A 27884-nucleotide genomic window follows, 5' to 3' on the forward strand; every position below is an offset into this window, starting at 1 on the left:
AGTCGGCGGTAGGTCGCGCACTGAGCCTCGCTCGGCTTCCTTCCCCCCCACCCCCGACCCCCCACCACACCTAGCCGGAGACCCGCCTCGAAGCATCCCGCCCCCGCGCTGGACCCGCCGCTCGGGACGCGCACCCAGAGGCGGACGCGCAACAGCCGCACCGCCCCCTGGCCGCGATCGGGAAGAGCCCCGGCCCCGGCGCGACTGCAGCCGCGTCCTTAAAACAAAAGAAGGCGCCCCCCGGCGGGTGGGACCCCCCCCTTCCTCCCCAAGTTGTGGCCTCCCGCTGCCCGCCCCCTCAACCCCGGCGGCGCGTGTGCGCATGAGCAGAGGCGCCTCCCCGGGTTCCTCCCAAGGCTAAACTTTCTAATTCCCTTCTTTGGGCTCGGGGGCTGCCCGCGGCCGGGAGAGCGCTCTCACCGCGGGGTAAGAGAACAAAGTGGCCGCGCGATCCCACCCCTCCTCCCCACTCGCCCACCTCCCGCTTCCGTGGGAGCGGCAGGAAATGGCAGGGCCCCTCTTCTCTCTCTGAACCTTTGCCTTTTTTTCCCCCCTCCCTACCTCTCCAGTTAAAGAAAACCCGGGGAAAGGGCAGACCTCTCGGCGGGCGTGCTCTCTCTCTCTCTCCCCTGCTCGGCTGCGTCCCCTCGGCTGCAAGGATGGACCTGGGGCTGCCGCAGGTGTTGGTTTGCTGTTTCTTAGGTAATTACGGGGAACCGGGGTGTGCGTATGTGTGTGTATGTGTGTGGGGAGGGGGGTGACAGGGGAAGGGCTGGTTTGGATGTGGGGGAGAAAGTCCTCACAGTTGGATCCGGTTTCAAGCAAGCCTAGGAGGATCGGGTTGTGGACTGGTTGGAAATTGTGCGCCGGGATGAAATGCCAGCGCCCTTGGTGGCGCGCGCGAGGCTCGCTGCGTCCCCGCATCCCCGTGGCTCCGTCTGTTCCCAGGTCTCGGGATCTCCGGGGTTCCTGCGGCCGGGGACTCCCGGCTTGCACCCTTCACACTGGGTGTCTCTATCGCGGGAGGCCAGGCAACTCGGGGTAGCAGGGTTCGCTGCGGAGGGCTTCTTGGAGCTCGTTTCCTTGGAAAGTGCCTGAGCTGAGCGCAGGCTTCGTCCCGAGACCAGATGGGGCCCATGTGGCTTTCATTAACCATAGCCGTTTGCCCCCGGGTGGCGCCAGAAACAGCTTGGACCGGTCGCTGCCCTGCCACCGCGCGCTGAAGCAGCTCCAAAACCGGTGGGACGGCTCTTAGCTTCGGGAAATCGCCACCTCTCCACCCCCTGCAGCCCCCCCACCCCCACCCCCGCGCCCCTCCAGACGCAGCGACCTTGGCGCGTGCACGCACTCACGCTCCCCCACCACGCTCACCATTTCCGCGCGCGTAGACGCGCACTCGCACCCGGGGCTCGCGAACTGCTGCGTGAACGCGGGTTTATGGACGCACGTGCGCGCGCGTGCGGTTGTCTGTCTCCCGGAGCCCAGGTTCCCGGCACATCGGTGTGGCCTGTCTGCGTTTACGCCGTTGGGGTTGGGTGGGGGTACACATGATGCTGGGTGCACGGTTCAGAAGTGTTCCCCGCAGGGTGATGTTCCCGGCTATGATGGGACCCAACTGTTGGGGTATCTGTATTTCTTTGGGAATCCTCTCGTCCACATCCCCTACCGCGCCTCGCGCATCTCTCCATTGTTTTCGCTTTCCTGCGCGTTCTGCTTTCTTCTGAATCTGTCCTCGCCCCTCCTTGATCCTTTTCCTCTCCCGTTGCTGCCTCCCGATGCTTCCCTCGCGCTTCTACCACCCGGTCCACCCCACAAGTCCTGTTGCCTGTCTTTTACGCAGCGCTCTGCGGGGCTAGAGCGAGAGCTCAGGAACCCGAGTTCAGCTACGGCTGTGCGGAGGGCAGCTGCTACCCGGCCACCGGCGACCTTCTCATCGGCCGATCGCACAAGCTGTCGGTGACCTCGACGTGCGGGCTTCAGAAGCCCGAGCCCTACTGTATCGTCAGCCACCTCCAGGTGAGAGCGCAGAGAGGGGAACTGGAGCTCCGCGACTCAGTCGGTCCAGACTCAAGTCCTGCCGGACTCCGCATCCTGCCAATTCTCCAGATAGGAAGTGCTTCCAGCCAGGGAGTCCCGGGATTAGGCTGGTAGCTCACTCTTTCGTCTCATGTCAGTTTGCACAGTTGCATCCGCCAAACGTTTCCTGCAACCTCTGGGCCACCTCCCCAGAATGGAAAGACAGGGCTGCAAACTGGCCCGTGCCGGGTAGCCCTGACCCAGGGGTTCCAAAAGATCCGGGGTTCTTTTGTTTAATCTTTCCTCTCAGGAAGTGTGTATAAAAGTTCTTATTTTTATTTGTTTTGTTAATAAGCTGAGCTCTGGTCTTGGTTTTCCCTAGATCTTTCACTGGGATAAAGGATATTTTAAAACCGACAGATGAGGGGCTGGAGCTATAGCACAGCGGGTAGGATAGGGCAGGGTGTTTGCCTTGCACGCACCGGGTTCAATTCCCAGCATCCCATGTGGTCCCCTGAGCATCGCCAGGAGTAAATCCTGAGTGCAGAGCCAGGAGTAACCCTGTGCATAGCCAGGTGTGACCCCCACAAGCAAAAACAAACAAACAAGAAACCCCTGACAGATGCTTTGGCAAGGTTGCTCCAACTACTGAACCAATATTTTTCTCCCCCTATGGTGCGTTTGTGTCATTTATTATTTATCAGGATGGGATGCTTCTGGTTTCAAAAGTCCCTGGTTTTCGTGGTATCTTGAAAGAAAAGGACCAGTACAAAAAGTCAGGATGTTAGTTTGTAAACAGTACACCCAGATTTTAGATTTCCAATTTCAGATTTTTCCAAAGTCAGTCAGCATACCGCCTGCTTGATTTTTTTTTTTCTTTTTGGGTTACACCCAGCGAAGCACAGGGGTTACTCCTGGCTCATTCATTCAGGAATTACTCCTGGTTCATACACTCAGGAATTACTCCTGGCGGTGCTCAGGGAACCATATGGGATGCTGGGAATTGAACTCCGGTCTGCTGTGCAAGGCAAACCTCCTTACCCGCTGTGCTATCACTCCAGCCGCCCCCCCCCCCCCCTTGATTTTTAAAAGGGAGGTCCTAGGGCTGGAGAGAACTCAATGAACTGATTGCATCCTCTGCATGAATGCAGTCCCAGCTTCTATCTCTCTAAACTATGTGGTCTCCAGAACAGGGGACAACTCCCCAACCCAAAGCTAGGAATACCTCCCAGCACCCCTGTGTGTGGCCTAAGAAACCAAAACAACAGCAAACAAATCATTTTAAAAGAGAGACTACTATCTCTGGCCTCTGATGCAAGCTGGTCCCATGAAGGGCAAGTTTCAAGCTAATTGCTCACATTTTTGATGCTCCACCCATGTGTAGTCTGGCCCTTCAGGAAAACGACAGTGTTCTGAAGCTTGCCGCAAGATGCCTTAAAATGGAGGCACTTTTACAAAGCAAAAATGGCCCCTATAGACTTGATAAATTAAACTGAAGGAATGTGGTAAAGTGGATTCCACTCATTTGCTTCCAGGTTTGTACAGAGATGTCTAGACTGCTTCCTTCTGATTAGGAGGGAGGCTATAATTAACCTTTTTCCCTCTTCACAAGTTCTGGTAATTGTTTTCCATTGTTAGTTTCCTTGACTACAAGCTAATGAAGGCAGTTGATGTTACCTTTTCTAATATTAGCTTGTAAATTTAACCTAAAATATTATGCTAACATTTACTTCAGAGGCCAGGACATCCTGTAAATGAATCACCAGATCCTTAAACCAGTTTTGACCACAATGAGTTAGACTATTGTCTTAAAAGCAATTAGAGTCAGACTCTCTTATATGATAAACCATAAAGTTGTTGAGTACTCTTCATGGATACCAGTAAAGAATAGTTAGCTCTTGTGCTTTTACTCAAACGTTTTGCGTCTGAACATTTTTGAGGCAAGAAACACAAGCATTTAGTACACTGCCCATTGCACCCCCATCTCTTCTTTTCTTAGTACATCTTACCAGTTTACAAATCCTTTTGGGAAGAAGGTGATAACTCATAGCTAAATTAATAAAGTCAGTGATTTCATTTCTTTTTTTTTTTTGGTGGGGGGTGGGAGAGGAATGTTTGGGACTGCAACCAGTAGTGCTTATGGGAAACTGCCAGTTTGGGGTGTAAGGATCATTCCAATGGTATTTAGGGGACCACATGGTGCCAGGGTTTAAACTGTTGTTGGGCCACATGCCTTAACCTTGTACTATCTCCCTAGCCCATGATGCCATTGTTAAGCAATAATATTCTTAAATATTTGTAAGATGTATGTGCTTCTCTATTTTAATCTTAAAAACATTTTCAGACTTCAGAATAATGTGCATTTCAGAAAATGTGGATGGAAAGCAAAGCTCCTTGTGTAAAAGGGAATTATTTAGTTGTGCTCTGTGTGACCCACCTTGGTTGGCCTAGAGAGTAAAAAGGTTCTTTGCGCCCTCATGGCTTAGCTGCGACATAGTTACAGCTATTCTAAAGCTTAATAGTTTATACCCTCTGTCCAGTTCAGATGCATTTTGGTGTTCTTTAAATTGATCCTCGTCTTTAGTCCCTCCCACATAACAGGACCTCGAAGCCTCCTAACCATTTCTCAGATAGTCACCCATTGTAGGGTAGCAGCGTATGGCCAACCCTGATTCATGGGGGCAAAATTGAAGCTAAGAGCCATTGTTCTGTCATTCTACAAGTTGCAGAATTGGCTAATACTTCTGCCCAGCGGTTTCTGCCTCATGTAGGTCTTAGAAAACCAGGCCAAATGTATTATCATTTTTCTTTCATGTTTAGTTTACGTCAGCAAAAATTCTCTAATGCCTCTTCTGCATTTTACATGAAGAGTAAGCTTCTCTAGCTATTTATTGAGATTAAGGCTTAAGCTCGAAATTTCATTTTGGCTAAATTAATAGCTCAGGAAACAATGCTGCCTTTTATCTTTGACCTTGAATTTGCAAGGGAGGAGGACATTTTCAGGAGTATTTCATATTCAATAAGTTAAAAAGTGAAAAGCATGTGATATATCATTTAAATGATTTTGACACATTCATTTTTCTTGAAACAAGTAGGTTTGATTTTTGGGTTTATAGGCTTGATTATGTTTTGTTTTCTCTGTGAGCTGTGTGTGTGGTGTGTGTAAGAGAAATTGCTTCTTATACTTATGAAACTTTGCTTTCAGGAGGACAAAAAATGCTTCATATGCAATTCACAAGATCCTTATCATGAAACACTCAATCCTGACAGTCATCTCATTGAAAATGTGGTCACTACATTTGCTCCAAACCGCCTGAAGATTTGGTGGCAGTCTGAAAATGGTATGTGGTGGTTGGTGTGGAGACAAGTTCCATGCAGTGTAACTGGTCACCCCTAAAGGGTTTTATAGACTCCTGGGCATTTGTAATTGTGATTGGTTTCTCTGTTGCTAGAATTATGGCCTTTGAATGATTACTGCCAGAAGTGCTAACTTGTCCTGGTAAAACCTGATCCTTTCCCCTGAAGCTTGTATTCCTAGAAGAAAGTAGTCTTTCACGCTCAACCAAAGGAGGAGTGCATAGTCCTTGTCTTGGATTGAGAGTGGGGGGTGGAGGGTTCATTGGGGTACATGTTTACATACTGGGAGCAGACTTGGGGAGGCTTGGGCAGCCTTATGCTCTCTGAAGTTCTGGTTTTACACAAAGCATAATATCTTTGATTTTGATCAACCCTACCCAAATGAAAGGGCAGAATCAGTACACATCCCTACCCCCACTTTCCAACAGCTAGAGAAATGTAATAATAATACCATGAGTAAACATTTGACATACTTTTAAAAGTTCTTTTCATTTGGGGGTCACAGCTGGGCTTATCCCTGGCTTTGAACTCAGGATCACTCCAGGAAGGCTTGGCAGACCGTACTGGGACCCAGGGTTTGAAACTAGGTCATCTGTATGCAATGCAACTGCCCTACTCGCTGTACCATTACTCCAGCTCACTAGATGTACTTTTCCCAAAGACTATCAACATGGTTAAGAACTCATCATTTCTTCAATCATTGTGTCAGTCTAACACTTTGACTTTGCCACCTTAGTTTTAGTTTAATACATTTGCCATTTGTGATGTTACTATTGCTTGTGAAACTAAGCCCTGATTAGTTCTGCTTTTGTTTCAAACTTGTAATATTGAAATTCAGCAAGTGTAGAGTTACTGTGTTTGTTAATTAACAATATACCATTAGATCTTTGAAAAGAATTATAGCAAACGGATCTCAAAGAAGTGACCTACACTTGATCATGGAGGAAGTACATACTAAATCTCTTTATTATATGCTTCAACCTGGGAAGTTTTTGTATGATTGTCATTTATCATCATATAAAGACAGAACGTCCCTGAATAGACTTTCTTGCCATAGAATATGAAGCCACACATGGTTGTAAACGACTGAGTTCTGGGCGGGACTGATTATTCCTTGGCTTTGAAACTTGATTGGTTATCACATTAAGACTGACTGGATCTCAAAAACTAACATGTTAGTTTAAACCTTATATATTCTTAAAGAAGTATCTTGGTTGATAGTTTATTATGAAAGATATGTTTCTTGGAGTCTGAGCTATAGTACAGTGGATAGGGCATTTGCCTTGCACGCGGCTGACCCAGGTTCGATCCTCGACATACCATATGGACCCCCAGCGCTGCCAAGAGTGATTCCTGAGTGCAGAGCTAGGAGTAACCCCTGAGCATCACTGGGTGTGACCAAAAAAGCCAAAAAAAAAAAATCTATGCTTGGCTCGCAGAGCATTTCTGCACCATTATAGAGCTTGCCATGAACCAGGATCTAGAGCACTTTTTGACAGCCATAGGACAGAAAGACTCTTTTAAGAAGGATCCTTGATATTTGGATCATGACTATTCCCATTCTTGGCATTAGGCAGCAGAATCGTTTATTATTGCTGTAGTTCTAGAAGAAGGATTTTTCTCAGTCCATCAGGAATTAATTTCTACAAGTTTGAATTTGTGAGGCAAGAGAAGCCTAATGGCAAAAAGGAAGGGGTTTTCCAACAGAGGCTGGAGTTCTCTGTCACTCTGCTGCCAGAGATTAGATGAGATTAGACTGATGGAATTTAGTCTTTAGAAAGTCAGACCTATTGTTACTGTCCCTTATCTCCCTGTTGTCTGATAGTTCACAATTAAAGACTTACTTAATGAATGTGATATTAGCTACTTTGTGTGTTTTGTCCATCTTGAGCTTTACTTGGCAGCTGACATTATCAGCACTTCACCATAGAAATCGCTTTGCAGATGCAGTTACTCTTAACTTACTCTCAGGATGACAAAAATCAAATACACCATAGAAGAATGTTCGTGATTCTTTTCTCCATGGGTTTTTCTCCCCACATTAAAACAATGACAGTGCTTTATCAGCCTCTGAATCCAAAATAGAAGGTGCTTTGGGGTCATATAGTTTGGGAATGTGCTTTAGGGGTAGTTTTGCTTCTTATGTTACAGAATGGTACTAGTCTTGTTTGCTTTTTATGCTGTTTTGTTATCTCTTAATTTTGGGCAAATAGTGCAGGTTTTTAAAAGCCTGGGAAAGGAGAGGACATACAGCTAGCCGCCTAGTTAACATTTCACACACACAGAAATGTCCAGAGTAGGTTTATAATACAGTTCTTTTAAGAGCATTAGATAAGGTTAGTTAGGTTGATTATAATGTTTTCCTTTAACATTCCAACTAACTCATATCGTTCCATTGGCCTCTTTCCCCCAACCCCTCAAATGACCTGGCTGTTTGCCAGAGGGAGTGTTTTATTCCAAAGGTCCTACTGATTTCCTGAAAATACACTAGACTGTGATGTGATACATTCTGACACATTCCTATCTTCCTGCGCTTAAAACTTCTTTTGCTCTGATATTGGACCCCCAAAAGTGCTCTTAAGTACAGGAAACATGCAGATGTCTCTTAAATTCACAAGGGCAGGCTTTGAAAGGCTTGGGGACTGTCAAAGGAGGTGTTTTCTGCCCCTAGAATTCCAGTGGCCTTTTTAACCTATTAAGCGGGGAAGGGGGGGGGGGCCCACTGACCCTCAGGGCATGATGCAAAGGTTCATTTGTTTGTTCAACCTTCCTTTGAAAGGGAAGATGTTAGTATTTGTTCTGAGCCTGTTTATTTATTTGACCGATTCTTTTTGTCTCCTTGGCGCATTGTTTTTTCAATTCTGGAAATGCATCCAAAGGCTTCCCCACCAGGGATGAGCTTTTCTATAACTAACATGTGTGTGGACTCTTATTTATTTTCTTTGCTGCTGCAGAGAAAGGACTATTTGTGTTTCTGCTGGAGGAGGATTGTGTCCCTGGGCCCCTCCTGCGCACAGGAAGTGCCCTGCTCTCCCCTTTGAGAATCCCTGGCTTCAAGGGTTGGGAAGATGATTCACTTTCCCTGAGCTAAGGTCTTTCTCGACAGCAGCTAGAGACATTCTGGCAGGTCTTGTTCCAGGAGCAGGTTCCACATGCAGAACTCCAGAGTGATTTGTGAAAATGAAGGAATGATTCTGATTTGTGCTTTCGCTGTTTACAGAGCTTCCTCGGCTTTAAAGGCGATGCAGAGAGAATTTTATAAGGAGGAAAGTAAAGAGAAATTAAGAAAAGAGCCCCTAATGCTCCAGCTCACTGTTTTGGTCCCAAACTGCAGGTGTTCACCTGACTGTTCCGTTTTGTTGTTGCTAATCTCTAGGTGTGGAGAATGTAACGATCCAACTGGATTTGGAAGCAGAGTTTCATTTTACTCATCTCATAATGACCTTCAAGGTAAGGCAGCATAACATTCTCGCAAGGGACATGGAAGAGCTCTGTAATCCCCCTCTCAGAATGAATGTCTGTTGCAAGTTGGCCTCAGCAAGAACTTAAAATATTATTGTTGCCATAAATTGGGGTAATTGAGGAGCTTTTAAAACATAGGCACCAATAACAGGGTTTAACAAATACTCTTATCTTCGCAGAAGTAAGCAGAATGAGCCACTATTCTGAAGTAATTCAACTGTAAACTTTTAATTAGGTATCTTTTATTTCCCTGTGGGAGAGAGGCTGCTTTGACTCTCTCCCAAACCACAATAAAACATCTGGAGAGTAAATCCCTGATCCCCTGTGTTTATGTTTTAATGTTGCATTTGGTAACTGAAAGGAAGTGTATTGTCTTTGGTTTTCAAGGTTTTGCAGAATTTGTGGGAAGAGTTCTATAGTTCCTTAAGAAATATGTATGCCTTCTTACATGTGTATTTTTTTTATTCTTTCTTTTAGAGATGTAAAATGACCCCAGGACTAGGGAATGTCTCTGTACAAAGTCCCTTTGTTTCTTCTTAAGCAGCTGCCTGGAAATGACAGACTTCCCAGGGCTTAAAGTACATGTTGGTGCACATAAAACCCATAATTTACTTATTGCTTCTCAGATTGAAATCACTTTTGCATAGTTTTCAGTTGGAGTTGGGGGGCCTTATCTCTAGCCTGTCAGGTTCAGGAAGGTGCCACTGGTGGGTTTACCATGTGGACTGGTAGCCATTAAAGTCTCACTTGTGTCCCCTACTGAAATCTGAAAGTCAGTAGCACAGGTGGGCATGGAAGTCAGAAGTGAGTGGGAGGCCTGCTTAGGGGCTGCTCATTCCCAGACCCAAACCCCTCATTTCTGGCCCCTCTCTGGAAAGCTGCTGTGAGTACAGGAGAGCAAAATTTATACTGGGATACCTGATATATTGGAAGGGCTGGGAGGATTCTCTCAACTTATCACCTAACTTCTTGGAACTCCCCATTCACTGTGTGCTCACCTTAGTGATTGGATATGAAACTTGATTCATGCCACACATTGTTTCTATGTTAGGTGAAACCTAAATATACTCAAAATTGTCTTTATCAATATTGTTTTCCTATTTTTTCACTTGGCAGAGGGCATCTGCATGCCTGTGTTGTTCTGAGTTCATCTATATTCAAAAGTTCCTCGGGGGCATATTCTGGAGTTGAATACTCATTCAAGTGAATACAATGGGCCAAAGATGAAATTCTGCCCAAGAGTACAGGAGGTCAAACAGAGAAGGCGGGAATTGAACTGAGACATAAAGAATTGAGTATAAGTTGTCAGACTTTAGTTTATAAAACCCATCCTTTGGATTCTAGCTCCTCTGTCAAGTAACTTCATGGGGTTGGGTCTCAGTTCCTAGCCTCCCCTTTACTACAGTATAGCCAGAGTTTGGCATTCCTCACTGGTAAGATGGGAAGAGAGATAACACCTGCATTATGGGGTTGTATGACATACCCACTCTGCTGTGGTAATAAAAATAACTCCTGATTATCTGGGTGTGCAGTGGAAGCATTATCATCTTATATATACTGATGCTTGCCATGTAAGAATTGCTCTCTGAATATTTACTGAAGAAATGAGCTTCTTTTTTGTTAGTTAGTTTGTTTGTATGCAACTGTCCTATCATGACTATTAGAGTTCGTATGATCACAGCTCCATGGAGCTTTCTTCTAGAAAGAAGAGAAAGATATAATGCAAGTGACTTGCTAACTGTTCAAAGAAGAACACTTTAGGAGGCAAGATTGGGGACTGCCCTTGGCCAGGGCAAGAGTGAGCAGGATGTTAGTAAGAAGAGGTGGAAGTAAAGTCATTCCTCACAGAGCAAACAGTCTGAGAGCTAAGTTTTTGTGGTGGGACAGTTTGATCTAGGTTTACTCTGGCCTAAATCTGTGTCTTCCTGGAACTTGGGATGGTAAAGGAGAAGCGGAAATATGACTACAGTGAGAAGAAGTCCCTTAACTTGTTGCAGAGGAGTGAGGATTGTTTAGGAAATAGGAGGTGATGTAGACAGGAAATGAAATCTGTGTATTAGGATGGGAGCCCAGAAAGGATTACCAGCATGGGCCTGAGAAACCAGGCTGGAGGCTCTTGTTGGGGGTCAGTGTTCATGGAAGGTCAATGTCAGAAGTATTGTGTTAATGTAATAGCTGACTGTGACTCTCACTGAGAAGGGATTCTCCTCCTGCAACCCAGGAATCCTAGAAGTATTGCTTGAAAAGCTTTTCTGGGTCACACATATCTCCATATTCATTAAAATATCACCCTCTGCCATTACTGCTACTGCCTTTAAGAGTCATTGTTGAGAAGAGGGGCCTTTGATTTCTAAGTCAGTTATACTCTTTAGATTGAAAAAGTTAAATCAGGATCTGGAGAAAAAAGTAGGTTTAACAATAGAAGGGTAAGAAAAGGGATAAGTCAAAGATTCCTGAACTATCCAGCTGAGTAACCAGGAAGGTGATGATACTGTTGCTAGTAGTGAAGCAGGACAGGTAGATAAAAAATATGTTCTGATGACATCCTTTCCTATGACTTCCACAGAAATGGCTAATGCACAGTTAATTGGATTTTCTTAGGCTAGCAAAATCCATGTAATACATAAACAGGATGCTTGTGCAAATAGTCAGATGTTTCCAAACCCAAAGTTCCTTTGTTTATTTAGTATAAATCCAGAAACATCTGTACAGTAAATGTGAAGCTGAGAAGGTTGATTACTAAGCTAAGAGCATGGAAAAGATTCCTTTCTGTAGGTAAATGTGTGTCTCTCAGTTCCAGTAGCTTCTTAATTGGATGACTTGCCAGTGAGCCAGTGAGCTTCTAGAAGGGAGGGAGAAGGAAGCACAGCCAACACTGTGAGTCCTTTTATTTTTGTTCTCTTGTGGTGTAGACATCAGAGTAGACTCCCAAATGGTTACCAACCAGCAGTCCAGTCTCATGGGGAGTTTTCCCTGGTTCAGATGGTGATTGGGTTTCCCAACAAACATAAACACACTTTAGATTCTTTGATACTTTCGAGAATTTATTATAGTGTGATTTTCCAATATTCTATGGAGACAAAAAATGAGGACCTGAATAACTAGTAAATATGTAAGTCAAAGGATCAGTCAAAACATGACCTTCACTTTCTTTTTGTATCTCTGTTCATTGGTGAAATAGACTGTCACTGTCACTGTCCTCCCATTGTTCATCGATTTGCTCAAGCGGGCCCAGTAACATCTCCATTGGAGACTTTGTTGTTACTGTGTTTGGCATATCGAATACATCATGGGGAGCTTGCCAGGCTCTGCGGGTGGGCGAGATACTCTCGGTAGCTTGCTGGGCTCTCCGAAAGGGGTGGAGGAATCGAACTCGGTCGGCCATGTTGGCTGCGTGCAAGGCAAACGCCCTACTGCTGTGCTATAGCTCCAGTGCATTGAACTTCTAGTGGTGAAATAGACTATAAGGATTATTGAGGAGAGTGGAAGGAGAGCTCTTCTTATACTGGGTTTTCACCTTTAGCTGCTACCCCACATTTCTGTCAAGCATTGATTTTAACACATGATGTTTTTATTATGTTTCGGTTGCCAGGTTGGCTTAACTTTGGTTTGCTTTTTCATCTATTGTAATGACTTCATTTCCCCAAATTCACTTACCCTGTGATTGGAACTTTTGCCCATTTTTGGAGCACATTCTGCTTCATCTTTTATTTCCTAATTGACCCTGTTCACATACCCTCCTGAATCACTGGTTCATCTCTCTATTGACCAAATTTTCTTTTCTTTTTTTCTCTGTTGATACCCATGTTTCAGTCTTTCTCAGTGCCTTTTGCCAGTTAGACAGAAATATGGGTTTTGTCTTAATTAACTTGGATTTTCATCTGTGCTCTCTCTGGAGTTAGGAAATGAGTTAATGTGTCTGACTCTCATGTTTTTGTCAGTGACACAAGTGTGTTGTGATAGTGTATTCATTTGCTGCTGTGCACATGAACAAGGTGACTTCAACAACATAAATGTATTTTCCTACAGTTCTGGAAGCTATAAATTGAAGTTAGTGGCCTTGATTCATCTGTGAGTGCTTCCTTTTCTTGTCTTGTAGGTTGTTGTCTTCTACCTTTGTCTTCATGTAGACTTGCCTCTCGGGTGTCTGTCCTTATTTCTTCTTGTAAACATCCCAGTCTTTTTTTTTTTGCTTTTTCTTGATTGGGGGGGGTCACACCCAGCGATGCTCAGGGGTTACTCCTGGCTCTGCACTCAGGAATTACTCCTGGTGGTGCTTGGGGAACTATGTGGGATGCCGGGTATTGCCGGGTCAGCCATGTGCAAGGCAAATGCCCTACCTGCTATACTATTGCTCTGGCCTGAACCCAGTCTTTACAGGACTGACTGGCTTATAGCCTACTCTACTATTCTCATTTAGTTTTAGTTACCCCTTGGAAAACCCTGTCTCCGCCTATTGTCACTTTCTGAGGTGTATGGGTCTAATTAGGTCTTCATTATGGATATTTGGGCAAGACCCAACTGATGATGAAACAAGAAAAAGCAATTCAAGTCCCTGGTCCCACACCACTCTTCTTGACTCTACCCATTGCTTTTTTTTTTTAAGGTTTCAGTCATATAATGTTCCAACACCTGTCCCTTCACCAGTGTACATTTCTCACAGGTGATTTTTTTGGGGGGAGGGTGATAAACATTCTAGTTTATTGATTTTTTTTTTAAATTGAATAACCATGAGATACAATTACAGTTTGAGTTTCAGTCATACAATGATCGAACTCCCATCGCTCCACCAGTGCACATTTTTTACCACCAATGTCGCCAGCATCCCCCCTCCCCCATCCCAACCCGCCCCCTGCCTCTGTGGCAGACAATTTCCCCCATACTCTCTCTCTACTTTTGGGCATTATGGTTTTCAATACAGTACCCAATCACTTCTTAAACTCTCTGGGTCACGACTATATGGGGTAACTATAATGTAACTAAAAGTGGGGTCTTGAAAAATTTATTTTAAAATAAATGTGTGTTTTATTATCCATAAATGTTTGATTCACATAACTGGGGTTATGTAAAGATTTCTTGGGCAAAAAGGTAGCAAGTAGAAAAAGTTTAAGCAGCCCCTCTGTTCCTCTGTTGATGAGTTTTCTTGTAGCACTGAGCTTGACTCTGTTATCTTGTTCTTTGCACTTTAGTTTTGGGGAGGAGGTATATACTGCAAGATTTCAGATATTGGGTGTATGCATTTCTCCTAAGTCATGTTTCAAGCTCATCTCCCAACTGTGCACCAAAATGCTGTTTCTCTTTATCCAGAGGCGTCTCCGTGTGCAGCGTCACATGCATTTACTCCAAGGCCAAATGCTTTCACCTCTCTTCTTCATTTTGGTCAACAGTTGCATTGCACAGTTTCTCCCCTCCCCTGCTATGTAAGCTCAGCTGCAGCTTCGTCCCTTTCTACTATCATGCAGTTGGTCAGAGCAGTGAATTCCATCCCTTTCTCTTTATCCAGGTTTTACTTGTCCAAATGAAAGTGTTCATCTTTTTTCTATCACTTAGTTTTATGAACTCTTGTGTCCAGCCATCCCCAACTTTACCTCTTCAGTAGTGTTGCAATAGTTGTTTTTCAAAAATAGAATCTGCTTCCCGGGTTCAATTCCCAGCATCCCATATGGTCCCCTGAGCACTGCCAGGGATGATTCCTGAGTGCAGAGCCAGAAGTAACCCCTGTGCATCACCAGGTGTGACCCAAAAAGCAAAAAAAAAAAAATCTTTTTTTTTTTTCTGTAATTTTTATCTTTCATTGTTCCTTTTAAATTACATGCTAACTTATCCCTTACCGATAGGAAATATCAAATGAGCCCGTTGTCTCCTTCCCCACTACACTGAAAAACACTGTTTATTTATTTATTTATTAATTTTTATGTACTTTCTGTTTTTGGTTTTCTTGGGAGAAGGTGCAAGCACACCAGGTGATGCTCAGGGGTTACTCCTGGCTCTGCACTCATGAATTACTCATGGCAATGCTCTGAGCAACATGTAGGATGCCAGAAATTAAACCCAGGTCAACTGCATGCCCGACAAGAATCCTATCTGGTCTTCTATCACTCTGGCCTCTATTTTGAGTACATTTATAATTATTAACAATTATTAGGTGAAACCTGAATTTGCTTCTCATTGCATAGGTGACTCAATAAATAAAAAACACTATTGTAGAGGAGCTGGTTTAATGCTGTCTCCTCTATGAGGCATTGCTCATTTTTTGTGTATGTGGTAAAGTGTATTTATAATGCATTTATCCATTTTAACTTTTTTAGCATGCAAGCCACTGCATTCATTAGGTATGTTCATGACATTTGCAACCATTACCACCATCTATTCCCATAACTTTTTCATCACCACTATTAAAAAACTCAGTTCCCTTTAAACAACAACGACTTACTATCCTTTTCCCCCAGCCCCTGGTAATTTCAAATATACTTTCTGTAAATGTAAAAGACATATGAGATATTTCATTTAAGCAGAACATAACAATATTTTTCCTTTTGAACCTAGTGTATTTCACTTAGTATAATGTTCAAGTTCATCTTGTGGAAAATATTACAACTTTATTATTTTTTGAGCTATTGAATAATAACTCATTGTATATCTACATTTTGTTTATCCATTCATCCGTTGATAGACACTTGGGTGGTTTCCACTTTTTGGCTTTCATGAATAAAACCACTATAAACATGCATGTACCAGATGTGTCCGAGTTCCTGATTCCAGTTCTCTGGGGTATATACTAAAAGTGGAATTATAAAATTCCCCAAATTCCTTGGGAATTCTTTCCTTTTCTTTTCCTGAAACACACTTGTGATTCCACATTTTTATTTGACCTACTATATTGTAAATGATTTAAAGCTATGTCCTTACTTCACTGGATCATCTACAGCCACTACTGTATCTGTTGAATAATTAAAAGAACCAGTGAAGGAATCAATCAATCAATCAGGAATTGATGGTTATATATGATGGGCATAATGACTAAATCAAAATGTGTTCGCTATTACAGTGTGTTTATAATGGAAAACAGTTTATAATCTCTGGTAGGACAGGAGAAAGTATAGAATTTATGACTGGAAACTTTCCTTGCAAGAATTGTCATGGAACAGCATGAAAGTATTTGAAACCTGGGCTCAGTTTGAAATACCAGCCACATGTAGTCAGGGTTTGTGATCTAGAGTTGATTGATATTTTATTTGAAATTAAAAGGGAACAAACCCCTTGTGTTACCAATAGGAAATGTCAAATGAGCCTTTTCTCCCTGTCTTCAGACATTCCGTCCAGCTGCTATGCTGATTGAAAGATCATCCGACTTTGGGACCACCTGGCGTGTGTACAGATATTTTGCCTATGACTGTGAGAGCTCATTTCCAGGCATTTCAACCGGTCCTATGAAAAAAGTTGATGATATAATTTGTGACTCCCGATACTCTGACATTGAGCCCTCAACAGAAGGAGAGGTATATTTCTATTTTTTTAAAAATTTTACATTGTACTTGCAAATCTACTTTTTGATCAATACAAAAATGCCAATTACTCTTCTGTCTCTTTTAGGTGATATTTCGTGCTTTAGATCCTGCCTTCAAAATTGAAGATCCTTACAGTCCAAGGATACAGAGTAAGCTTGTTTTCAAATAAAAGCTTTGGTGGAAATACCTGAGGCATGCTACCCAGAATCTAAATATTCTGCCCTCTTTGTTTCTACTTTCCTCTGCAATACTCTACTAGAAGCTCTTAAAATCAACAGTAGTTCAAGTCATCACTGATGGGGAACATGTTAAAAGATTTGTGTCTATGACAGTTAAACAATATTGTGATCATGACCACACTCTTGATCAATAAGCATGTTGATCACAATGCTTAATTATATTATTGTATTATTGCAACAAAGTGTTCTCAAATAGTGACTAAATAAAATAGAAATGTATCTTTTGGGTGAGAGAAATAGTACAGCAGGTAGGGCACTTACCTTGCACCAGAGCCAAGGAATAAGCTCTGAGCAACACCGGGTGTGACCCCCCCAAAAAATCTATTTCTCTTACAAAATCTCCCTGAAAGATTTCAGTTGCCAGAGGTAGGCTCATCAGATATAAATACTTTTCAACTGCAGGTTAGCAGCTGATTTTTTTTTTAAATTTAGCTCTATTCCATGTAATACTTGTGACTAGTACATGTATATCTTCTGTATGTATGGTTAGTATGACTATGATCTTGGTGATTTTGGATGTTCTTAACTAAAAAAATGACTTTTTCTTGAATTCATATTTAACTGATTATCTTGTGTTTTTATTTGTAAATTTGGCATACCGAATCTCATCCCTGGGGTTTCCAGTTTCCTGCTGCCTTATAGTCTTTATTCAATACCACCAAGACCTTGTCCCAGAGTTGGGAAGGAAGAAAATGAAGGACAAGAAACAGAATTATTAGATTATTCTGTTCACCTCCTTTAGTTAAAATCACTGCTGCAGGAGATACGTCTCTAGCTAGGTGACATGCACTCCCTACTAGGGCTTGTATTATCAAAATATGAGAATAGAGATATTGGGAGAAAGTCAGAAGTCTTAGTTGGGCTCAGTACTCTCAGTAAGGTGAGAGATGGAATAACATTTATGATGAGATACAACTTTTTATTGTCAGTCAGATCTAGAGTGCTGGTATTAGAAATCACAATTCAGATTACTTTGCAGCATTCAGTAATTATGCTTCTGTTATTACAGATCATATTTAGATCTTGGGAGGCAGGATATACAGCCATGAAAAAGAGTAAGCTTTGGGGTTAGATCTGGGTTTAAGACTCAGTTGAGCATGTAGTAGCTATATAACTGTGAGCAAATTATTTACTTAGAACTTTTCTCTTTTTGCCTCTGTTTGTTCATCTCTGAACAACGGTAGTAATATTTTTTGTTTGGTTTTGGGGGGGAAGCACACATGGAGATACTCCAGGGTTACTTCTGGCTATGAACTCAGAAATTACTACTAGTGTGTTCAAGGGACCATAGGGGATGCTGGGGATTGAACCCAGGTTGGCTGCATGCAAGGCAAACACTATCTGCTGTACTATCTTTCCAGCCCCCAGTGGTAATGATAACTGACCTTTGGGTCATTATAGAAAGAAATGAAGTAATCCTGACCTTTGGATTATTATGGAAATAAATGAGTCAATGTATATAAATAAAAAAAAAACCTGGAAGCAGCTGTCACATCGGAAGTATTTGATAAATTAAAGCTGCTGTCATGACAGCTTTAATGTTATTTCCATCCACTGGACTTAAGTCTGCGTAGACCTGGTTCCTGGACACTCTCTCCTGCAACATGCAGGCAGTTGAGCAGAAGCAGGACTGATTCTTGATGATCTTTCCCAGCTGTGTGCAGCCGTATTTGTAAATGTAGGTCCCACGAACATCCAGCTTGAAGCATAGAAGGGTAGAATGGAAGACATCTAGGGGTCATTGCCAGAAAAGTGCTATTTCCTCCCTTAAATTAATTTTAAATGTGGTCCAGATTGTCTCTGGTCTACAATATACTCATTCATTCTATTGTAAACCAAATATTTAATGACACATTCAGCTCCGAGCTGCAGAGCTTTACACTCTACAGCAGTGATACCTCCTCAGCCCCTGAAGGAACTCAATAATCCTCTCCCTTTTACGTGGAATGTGTGGGTGTTGGAGAATTCTCAACTCTTACTCTTAAGTGTCATCAGAAAAAGTATTTTTGTATAAAAGAAGCATGCATTTTGCCTCTGCCTGCTTTTGATACACTTACGATCAAGAAAAATATATCTCTTTAGTTGTTGCCATTGTTGAGACCTCAAGACTCACTTCAGAAGTGATTTTGCCTCTTAGAACAGCAGTCAGTCTGAGGCTTGCTGTTTGTTCAGAATAGCAGAGGAGAGCAGAGGAGCCTATTTGCTCTTCTGAGGGCTTCCACAAAGATCAGTTCAAGGGTTTCTAAATACTCCAGCTGCTCTTCAAGTTCGTTGTTTGGCCTCTTGTCAATAGGCGCTTGTGCTCATTCTATGCAGGAACATTTGTGCAGGAGGAAATGTTGGCATTCACAGATTCCATTCAGCTCAGTAGTACCACGGTTCCTCTGTTTAGTTTTGGATTTTATAAAAGAGCCTAAGTTTAATGCATGGATTTTCTCTTTCAACCAACTATTTCTAAGGTCTTTGTTCTAAGTTATGCATGTATTGTAAGTATTTAAGTTGGATTTGGGCTTTGAAGGTAGCTGTTGCACTGGGCCAATACTCTTGTCCCATGGTGGAAATTATAAGAACACATCAGCAGAAATTAGAGTTAAGCTAAGGAGCAATTAAAAGCTACAGAACGAAATGAAAGGGCAGATGCACTAATCAATCTTTCGAGGTTCGCTTCAGAAAGAGCAGCTTAGTAATTAATGAAAACACTGGCGGAGAAGGTTGACTGGCTCTTGGTTTATCAAGTTACTGAGAATGTAATCTATCGCTCAGCTTCCCTAATAAGCATGTGTCTTAGATGACCCAGGAGGAAACGGAGAAAAGACAAAGGAAAGAGAAGTTGAGCACTAAACACCTTATAATGAGAAAAAATTTAATTTTTCTCCAGTATCCTAATATCTTCTATCCTGGTGCTACCAATTATATTGGAAAGTGATATTACAAAGTAATACAAAGAGTTGCAGATTGAAATGTTTTTTAACAACTTGCTTGAGTCATAATCTTACTGAGTTATGGTTATTCTGTAGAGTAATAGAGTGTGACATCTATTTTAGTACATTGGATTTCATCTCAATGGGGGAAATTTCAAACAGCATTTTCCTCTTCAAAAAATATATGCACAAAAATGAATATTTCTAACTATTTTATTAAAATAATGAGATTGGGAGAACTTTGATAAACCCTTTCCCACCTACCCACCTGAATCAAATTTTTCTGATGTTGAGACTGACATGCATTGTTATGGAAAGCAGATGGGATTGCATTGGTTTAGATTTCTCTGTGCGAGTGGGTGCTGGCGGGCATGCAACAGGATATTTCTCTCTCTCTTTCTCTCTTTCTCTCTTTTTCTCTCCTCTCTCTCTCTTACTCCCCCTCTCTCCCTCTCTCCCTTTTAAGTTTTTCAGCTGTTACATTTCTTCCTAAAATGTCATTCTGCATGCAAAAAGTACAAAGTAGACATTTTTATTAAACTGATACAAAGGTAGGAGGAATTTTTCTTCCAGAGACTATCAGGTTACATTAAATGTTAAGAGGTAGGTCACATAGGTCATACACGAGGGCTAAACTTCTCGGAAAGCACTCTCAGTTGTCATGCCTTTACAGGAGAAATGATGTACTATAATTACAAAGGAGATTTTGCCTATTTGATCAGACTTTTCATCTTCCTGGTGATACCCCTAGATCTCCTGAAAATTACCAACCTGAGAATCAAGTTTGTGAAACTGCATACTTTGGGAGACAACCTTTTGGATTCCAGAATGGAAATCAGAGAGAAGTACTATTATGCGGTTTATGATATGGTAGTGCGAGGAAATTGCTTCTGCTATGGCCATGCTAGTGAGTGCGCCCCTGTGCATGGATTCGATGAAGAAGTCGAAGGAATGGTAAGCAAACACTCTGTGTGGCTTTTTTTCTTTCTATGCAGATTCTAAAAGGCAAAGTAAAGCAAGTGTTCATAAGCAAAGAACAAAGGGTCCATAAACCTTTCCTGGTTTTTTTTTTTGAGTTATTTTACCAGATTTGCCTTTCTCCCTCTGGCACCATATTGGTGGTTGACACTCCTTTTGCTCCACTTCTTGAGTAATGAGAATGCAAAGAGAATTTATTTCATAGAAACTCAAATAGCTTTCAGGTATTGCTGCTGCTCACAGGCTCCTGCTAAAGTAGATATGTTAGTCAACAGGGATTAAAAAGTTGTCTAAATAACAATCACATCTTTCTTTACATTGGGGGAGATTAAAAACCACAAGCATTTCAGTCTTTATGCTAGAAGGCATAAATTGATTCCTACCCAAAGAAACTGGAAATTTGAACCTAGACCCACAGGCTATCATTTAGGGATCAAATGGAATTTTTTTCTTTATATCTTCCAGTTTCATTCTCTTTCCATTTTTAGACCTGCTTTCAAATTAGGTACTTATAAAAGTTTAGGATTTGGGTGATTTGCCTAAAGGATGGAATTTAGTAGTTTCTAGCTAGTTAATTTACAGGTTCTTACCAATTCTTTTTGGGAAGAGACCAAGGATTGACATGATAAAGAACTCTTAATAAAGGGCAGAAAGACATTCATATCTGGGTCTCCCAACTCAGACCCTGTGACCTTTCCATCAATTGCAGGGCCCCCTTCTTGGTGGAGGGTGTGCCTTGCTAACTAGACACTTGTCTTTCCAAAGATGTTTTTCCTCATGAAAGGAAGTGCAGGACTGAGTAGTATTCAACCTTCCCTTCACACCAGTTAGAACGTTTATTGTAGGCTGCAGATGTGGTTCAGCATAGAGTACATGCCTGACATGCATGAGACTTGAGTTTGAACCCCAGCACTGAGCCAAAGAGACATCCCTTTTCTGCTGGGGAAATGGCTTAATGGGCCTGAGAGCATGCTTTATAAGTGGGAATCCTGGTTTTGGTCCCGGGCATGGCATGGTTTCCCAAGCACCAATTGTGGGTCCTCCCCTGTTGAAAAAGAATGTTGCATGGATAAAGTTGAATTTTCCACAGCAACTAAAGGGAAGAATGTGTCCTTCAAACCCAGTTGTGCAGCTTTCAGAGAGTGTTTAGTGGATCATACCTACTTTTCACTATAATAAATCTGGTGTGTAGTTAATGTCTAGTAGTCATGTTATCATTACTCTTCTCGTGATATGTTATGCTGTTAATTCAGACACTATAGAGTCTGTGGTATGTGCTATGGACCTGCTTTTCAGCCTAAACGCGCTTTGTAACAAGAGCATTTTAGTCTTCTGCTAACTACACTCCTGTCAGAATGGGTTCGAGGTGACCTACCTATCCTGACCCTGAATTCCACTCTGTAGAGACTGGTATGATGTCGTGTACCTGTGTTTTGGGGCTCTGAAAGGTTTTCATTATCATGCCCATGCCTCTAGTGCTTTAAGCAAGCATTGGCGTGGTACAGTTCAAACAAAAAAGAAAAAAACTACTGTAAAAATCAAATCAAGCAAACAAACTCCTTTCTTTTATGGGACACAGTGATAAAAGTTACAAAAATGGAAGCTGGTTCCCAGGGGGTGTGAGTTTGTTTAGTTTTGTGCTGTTACTTTTGTTGATTTTCTATTGTAATGCTTTTTAAAAAAAACTAAGAAAATTTATTTCTCAAGAGACTAATTTTATTCAACTGGCTTCTAACAGAGGCTACAATGGAACAGCCATTTCCCCTCCATGATGTAATAAAAACTGCTTGAGGTGGGAGCGTTAGCAACCCAGACAGTAGAACTCACTCGGGGGAGGAGCAAGATAAATCAAGACCGACTCCCTCACTATAGTAGACAGAAGCCTAGTGTGAAAGAGTTTGTATTGTCCCTTATTGTGAGGGAAGTTTAGTCATGAGTTTAATCTCTCTTCCTTTGCTCTTTCCTGTTTTTATAACTTTCAAGGTCCATGGACATTGCATGTGTAGGCATAATACCAAGGGCTTGAACTGTGAACAGTGTATGGATTTTTACCATGATTTACCCTGGAGACCTGCTGAAGGCCGAAACAGTCATGCCTGCAAAAGTAAGTCTCAGTTCAAAGGGACAGTTGGAATCAATGTAGATTCTAATATCCATTTTCTGGTTAGAGGAGCCATAATAGGACACAGTTTTGGGGGGCTAGAGAGTCCGAAGGGCTAGTGTTCATGCTTTGCCCACGTTGGATCCCCAGCACTATATGGTCCCTCAGCAGTGCTAGGAGTACCAAGTGGAGAGTGGTCTTTGAGCATTGCTGGGATGACTCAGAGACTGAGATCAAGGACACACTTTGGCAGAATGAAAGACAGTTTTTACTCCTTCCCATTTTGACGTGGACAGGCCCAAAAAACCAACATCATTCATTCATTAACTTACTTATATTTACTTTCACTGAGCAGATTGAGTAGAAGACTGAGAGGTGATCACTCACATTGTATCTGCTTTTAAGGCAAGATGAACGGGAAAGAAAGCTGTGGTGCAGCGGAACATTATGGTCTGAAGATATCATTTTCAATCCTGTTTCTATGCCAGCCCAGCTGCAGCCTCTGGCCTACTTCCATGCATCCCAGTGGAATTGTCCAGGCAGAGGTGTAGTTGGACACATCACTCCCACCACCCCCAGGCTGTGATTCTAATATATAATCCTCCCCTCAAGGAGTAGGCATGTTCTGTCCTTTCTGAGGACTGTTCTAGAAGTTCAGAGGTCAGGGAGGGCTGGATCGATCCAAGTTTTGCTAGTTAGTACAACCCAGCTGGCCCTTAGGGTTGCTTGAGGTAAAGGGGAGAGGAAACTGGGATATAGCCCAATGGGAGAGCACATGTATCTTGCATGTATGATGTCTCCTGGGTTTGATCTCTGGCACCACACACTCTAAAAGAGAGAAGAGAGAGGAAAGTTGAGTGTGGGGAGCAGTGGGGGTGGGGGGTGGTACATGAGGAGATAGAGTGAGAGTACAGATAAAGGGAAATGAGGCACAGAACCCCCAAGGACATTCTTGTGGTCACTGGAAATCTAGGCTCTGAGGTTTGTTTCATGCAACCAGTGTATCAAGAATGATGCTTTGCTAGGCACTGAGGTATCATCAGTCTTTAAGGTAGCTCCTCTCGGCAGATCTGCTCTCAAAAACGGCAGACAAGATTAGAGTATAGAAGGCCAGATTGAACTGAATATCCTTGCAAGAAGGGAAAAAGTGTTGTTCCTGGAAGAAAAGGATTAAAGCTGGCGTAGATCAAGCCTCTATCAAGAGGCAAGAGGAGAGAGAGCCTGCACTCAAGCAGGCTGTCTGGGCTATTCATCAGACGTCAGTTCTCGCTAAGGGCCCTGACCTAGAGAGCTCTGTATACAGAGAAGAGCAGTGAGGCTTTCTTGCCATTTCCTCAAAGCGGGAAACTGGTTTTCCAAGAACATCGGCCCCTCCAGAGCTCTTCATGGATGTCCTTTTCTCCATTCCCTCCCTGAGCAGGACCAAAGGCCGCCTCCATTAAGTGGCAGGATTCTGCCAATTAGCTTCCAAGAGGAATTTCCCCCAAGGGTTTTTGACTTTTTATAGCCCATTCTTTCAGAGGGCAGATTCTTAGATTTCTTTCCTAAAGTTCACACTTTGAAGATTTCCAGCATGCTTTAGGATTAAAACTGATGTCATAAGTGATTATGACCTTTTCCATCATGAGTGCCTTCTTGTTAACTGCCATTTTGCCTGAACTTTGTCCTGAGTTTTTGGAATGGGCTTCTTCCACCCTTCCACCCCTATCCTTCATTGGTTAACAGACTTAAAAGACTTTTCTCCATGTTGGTCTTGTCATGCAGAGTGTAACTGCAATGAACATTCCAGCTCATGCCACTTTGACATAGCAGTTTACTTGGCTACTGGAAACGTCAGTGGAGGAGTATGTGACGATTGTCAGCACAACACAATGGGACGCAACTGTGAGCAGTGCAAACCCTTTTACTATCAGCACCCAGAGAGAGATGTCCGCGATCCAAATCTCTGTGAAAGTAAGTCTATGAGGGAGAGATCCAGTTGGAGAACGTTTTTAAGTTCCCTTTCAACCTGATTAGTCTGGAAGTTTCCAATTTTTCAAACAAAGCTCATCAGATCCAGCATTGTTATTTTATTGGCCACATGGGACCCTGGGAGTGGAGTTTACTTGGTAGTTGAGCCTCAGTTATTTTTCTGAGGTTTGGAGGGATCAGAGAGATTTATGCAAACAGTCACGCATTTTCGATTGCCTTTTCTTCTTAGAATGTACATGTGATCCAGCTGGTTCTCAGAATGAAGGAATTTGTGACAGTTACACAGATTTTTCTGTTGGTCTCATTGCTGGCCAGTGTCGCTGTAAATTATACGTGGAAGGAGAACATTGTGATGTTTGCAAAGAAGGCTTTTATGGTTTAAGTGCTGAAGACCCATATGGTTGTAAATGTAAGTATGTTTGCTAAAATGTGGGAATTCTCTTAAGTTGGTAATTCCCATTTTCTTTGCAATTCTGAATCATCAGGACTACAACATTGGACTCACTTGGTTTGTGTTACTTATTTTCTCTTCAATAAAGCTTGTGCTTGCAATCCTCTGGGAACAATTCCTGGTAGGAATCCTTGTGATTCGGAGACTGGCCACTGCTATTGTAAGCGTCTGGTGACAGGACAGCGTTGTGACCAGTGTCTGGTAGGTCAGACCCTAATGACATGGGGTGGGTCGCTTGTGAATTGATATGTTTTTTGTTTGTTTGTTTGTTTTTGCTTTTTGAGTCACACCTGGCAATGCATGGGGGTTACTCCTGGCTCATGCACTCAGGAATTACTCCTGGTGGTACTCAGGGGGCCACCTGGGATGCTGGGAATCGAACCCAAGTCAGCTGCATGCAAAGCAAACACCCTACCCACTGTGCTATCACTCCAGCCCCAAACTGACATGTTTTAATAGAGAATGCTTTTCACCATTGTAGGTTTTCTCTCATCACCCTTACATGGAAAGGTCAAAAAGATATAAGTAGACAAATCACAGAAGAATTTCAATTAATAATTATAATGAAATATTTACCAAAACAACTTGAATTTTAAAATAAAGCCACAGTGAAATACCAATTTCACAGAAATAACACATGAAAATAATTAAAAATGGTAATACCATTAATGAACAGACAATGAGGAGCTGGTCCTCATTTGCTGCTGAGGGAAATGCAAAATGGTTGACTCTTTGGCTAAAGTATTTGGGAGCTATGTATCAGTAGCTTGTAGAAATGTGAATGCCCTTTGACCCAGTATTCTGCTTCTGGGAATCTTTCCTAATGACATAATAAAAAAAACGGACAAAGATGTATTCATGAAAAGACCCACTGCATCTTTTGGTGATCATAGCAAACAAAAACCTTGGAATACCAGAGGAGAAATCATAAAATAAATTTTGGGGCTTATATGCAGTGTAATTGTTTATCACTGAAAATGATAGTAACATGAGAAACAGTTTATGCTAGTATAGTAATACATATATATGTATGTATACATATATATGATGTAAATAGAGTATTTTGATATGTAGGGGAAAAATTAAAAACACATAATTTGAAAGCAAATATATCAATAACTTTACCACAGTGCTTCAGTAATTAAAAAATATTCTATATCTTTTATAGTATTCTGGTGATTGCCTATATATGTGGACATGGAGGATCTACATTTTGTTTATGACCAACAAATACATGTATAGATCCTTATAGGTTTTTTTCCTTTTTGGGGGAGGAGGATGATCACACTTAGCAATGATCAGGGATTAACACAGAAGTAGGGCGTTTGCCTCACAAGCCAACAGCCTGACCAAGCCGGGTTTGATTCCTTCACCCCTCTCTAAGAGCCTGGCAAGCTACCGAGAGTATTTCTCCCGCACGGCAAAGCCTTGCAAGCTACTCGTGACATATTCAATGTGCCAAACACAGTAACAAGTCTCACAATGGAGACGTTACTGGGCACTTGAGCAAATCGATGAACAACGAGAGGACAGTGCTACAGTGCACTCAGAAATTGCTCCTGGTGGTGCTGGGGGACTATATGGGATGCCAGGGATTGATCCCAAGTTGGCTGCATGCAAGGTAAATGCCCTACCTGCTGTACTATAGCTCCGGCCTCAGATCCTGATAGTTTCTTAAAGTCAACTTCTGAAAGTTGGATTTAAATGGGTGAATCTGATTTTTAAATGCCCACTAGGAAAAAATGCATTTCTTTGTTAAAATACAAAGAAATCTTCCAAGCCCTTTCTTTTTTATCATCTTCTCCAGTGCTCTCAAGACTCAATGATTTCCTCACCTTCCAGTTATGAAAATTCTCCTTCTCTGTGCTCTTTCCACATAGATAAATCTGTAAAGAGCTTTCCAGACAGACCATATGACAGACTATACCTTAGGGAAAATTTAATGGTCTACCCAATAATTGCCAAAACTCTTGTTGCTTGAGTAAATCTCATGAAGAAAATCAGTATCTTAACTGTTGCTCGTATTAATTATTGAGTAACATCAAGGAAACCTTTTTGTGATGTGTGTGATGTAATTATGTTTAACCCTCCAGACTCCAGTGGCCTACAGCTTGGCCTTCTGTTACTCAGAATATTCACACTTACTGCTGGTGTTAGCTTTTTGCTTTCACGGTGAAAATGAATGTCTGGTGGAACAACCAAAACAGGCTCTAACTTGTTCCTGCTGAGTCTGTTGTGAAATTACAGGAACCCACCTTTAGAAGCTTAATCTTTTGTTCTGCAGCCAGAGCATTGGGGCTTAAGCAATGATTTGGATGGATGTCGACCTTGTGACTGTGACCTTGGGGGAGCCTTGAACAATAGGTGAGTGGAACTTCACTTGTGACCTCGGGGGGTATGACTTTCCAGTCTTTTAAGACATGCATTCACCTTTACCTCTTATCTCAATGATTTCAAAATTTTATTCATTCCAGGAATTATTTTATTTTATTTTTGCTTTTTGGGTCACACCTGGCGTTGCACAGGGGTTACTCCAGGCTCATGCCCTCAGGAATTACTCCTGGCTCATACCCTCAGGAATTACTCCTGGAGGTGGTTGGGATACTATATGGGATACTGGGAATCGAACCTGGCTCGGCTGCATGTAAGGTAACGCCCTATCTCCTGTGCTGTCGTTCCAGCCCCAGGGATTATTTTTTAAGCCTTCCAGTATGTTTTTTATATTGTTACTTTAAAATATGACAGCACAAGGGTTAGGACCCTGGTTCAATTGATCCCTGTCCAGCTACCACCTATTTGTTACCCCCAAAATGCCAGTTGAGTGTGACCCTGGTGGTGTTCAGCACCGCAGAGCCTTGAAGCCACACAGCTTCAGGTCCT

General features: G+C 42.4%; 1 protein-coding gene across 1 annotated transcript in view; it reads left to right on the forward strand.

The window, feature by feature from the left end:
* Positions 1–359: 359 nt before the first annotated feature.
* The window catches only part of LAMB1 (laminin subunit beta 1), an 86747-nt gene continuing 59222 nt past the window's right edge, over positions 360–27884 (forward strand). Inside the window, exons 1-13 of the mRNA XM_056118024.1 lie at positions 360–426; positions 570–702; positions 1841–2016; positions 5222–5357; positions 8750–8823; positions 16146–16334; positions 16429–16492; positions 20255–20457; positions 22465–22585; positions 24347–24535; positions 24783–24962; positions 25093–25205; positions 27289–27368. Of these exons, the coding sequence (XP_055973999.1) occupies positions 660–702; positions 1841–2016; positions 5222–5357; positions 8750–8823; positions 16146–16334; positions 16429–16492; positions 20255–20457; positions 22465–22585; positions 24347–24535; positions 24783–24962; positions 25093–25205; positions 27289–27368 (1568 nt within the window). The 5' untranslated portion in view covers positions 360–426; positions 570–659. The remainder of the gene's footprint in view (positions 427–569; positions 703–1840; positions 2017–5221; positions 5358–8749; positions 8824–16145; positions 16335–16428; positions 16493–20254; positions 20458–22464; positions 22586–24346; positions 24536–24782; positions 24963–25092; positions 25206–27288; positions 27369–27884) is intronic.

This window comes from Sorex fumeus, unplaced genomic scaffold, assembly GCF_029834395.1.
Source record: "Sorex fumeus unplaced genomic scaffold, SorFum_2.1 ptg000037l, whole genome shotgun sequence".
Classification (NCBI taxonomy): Eukaryota; Metazoa; Chordata; class Mammalia; order Eulipotyphla; family Soricidae; genus Sorex; species Sorex fumeus.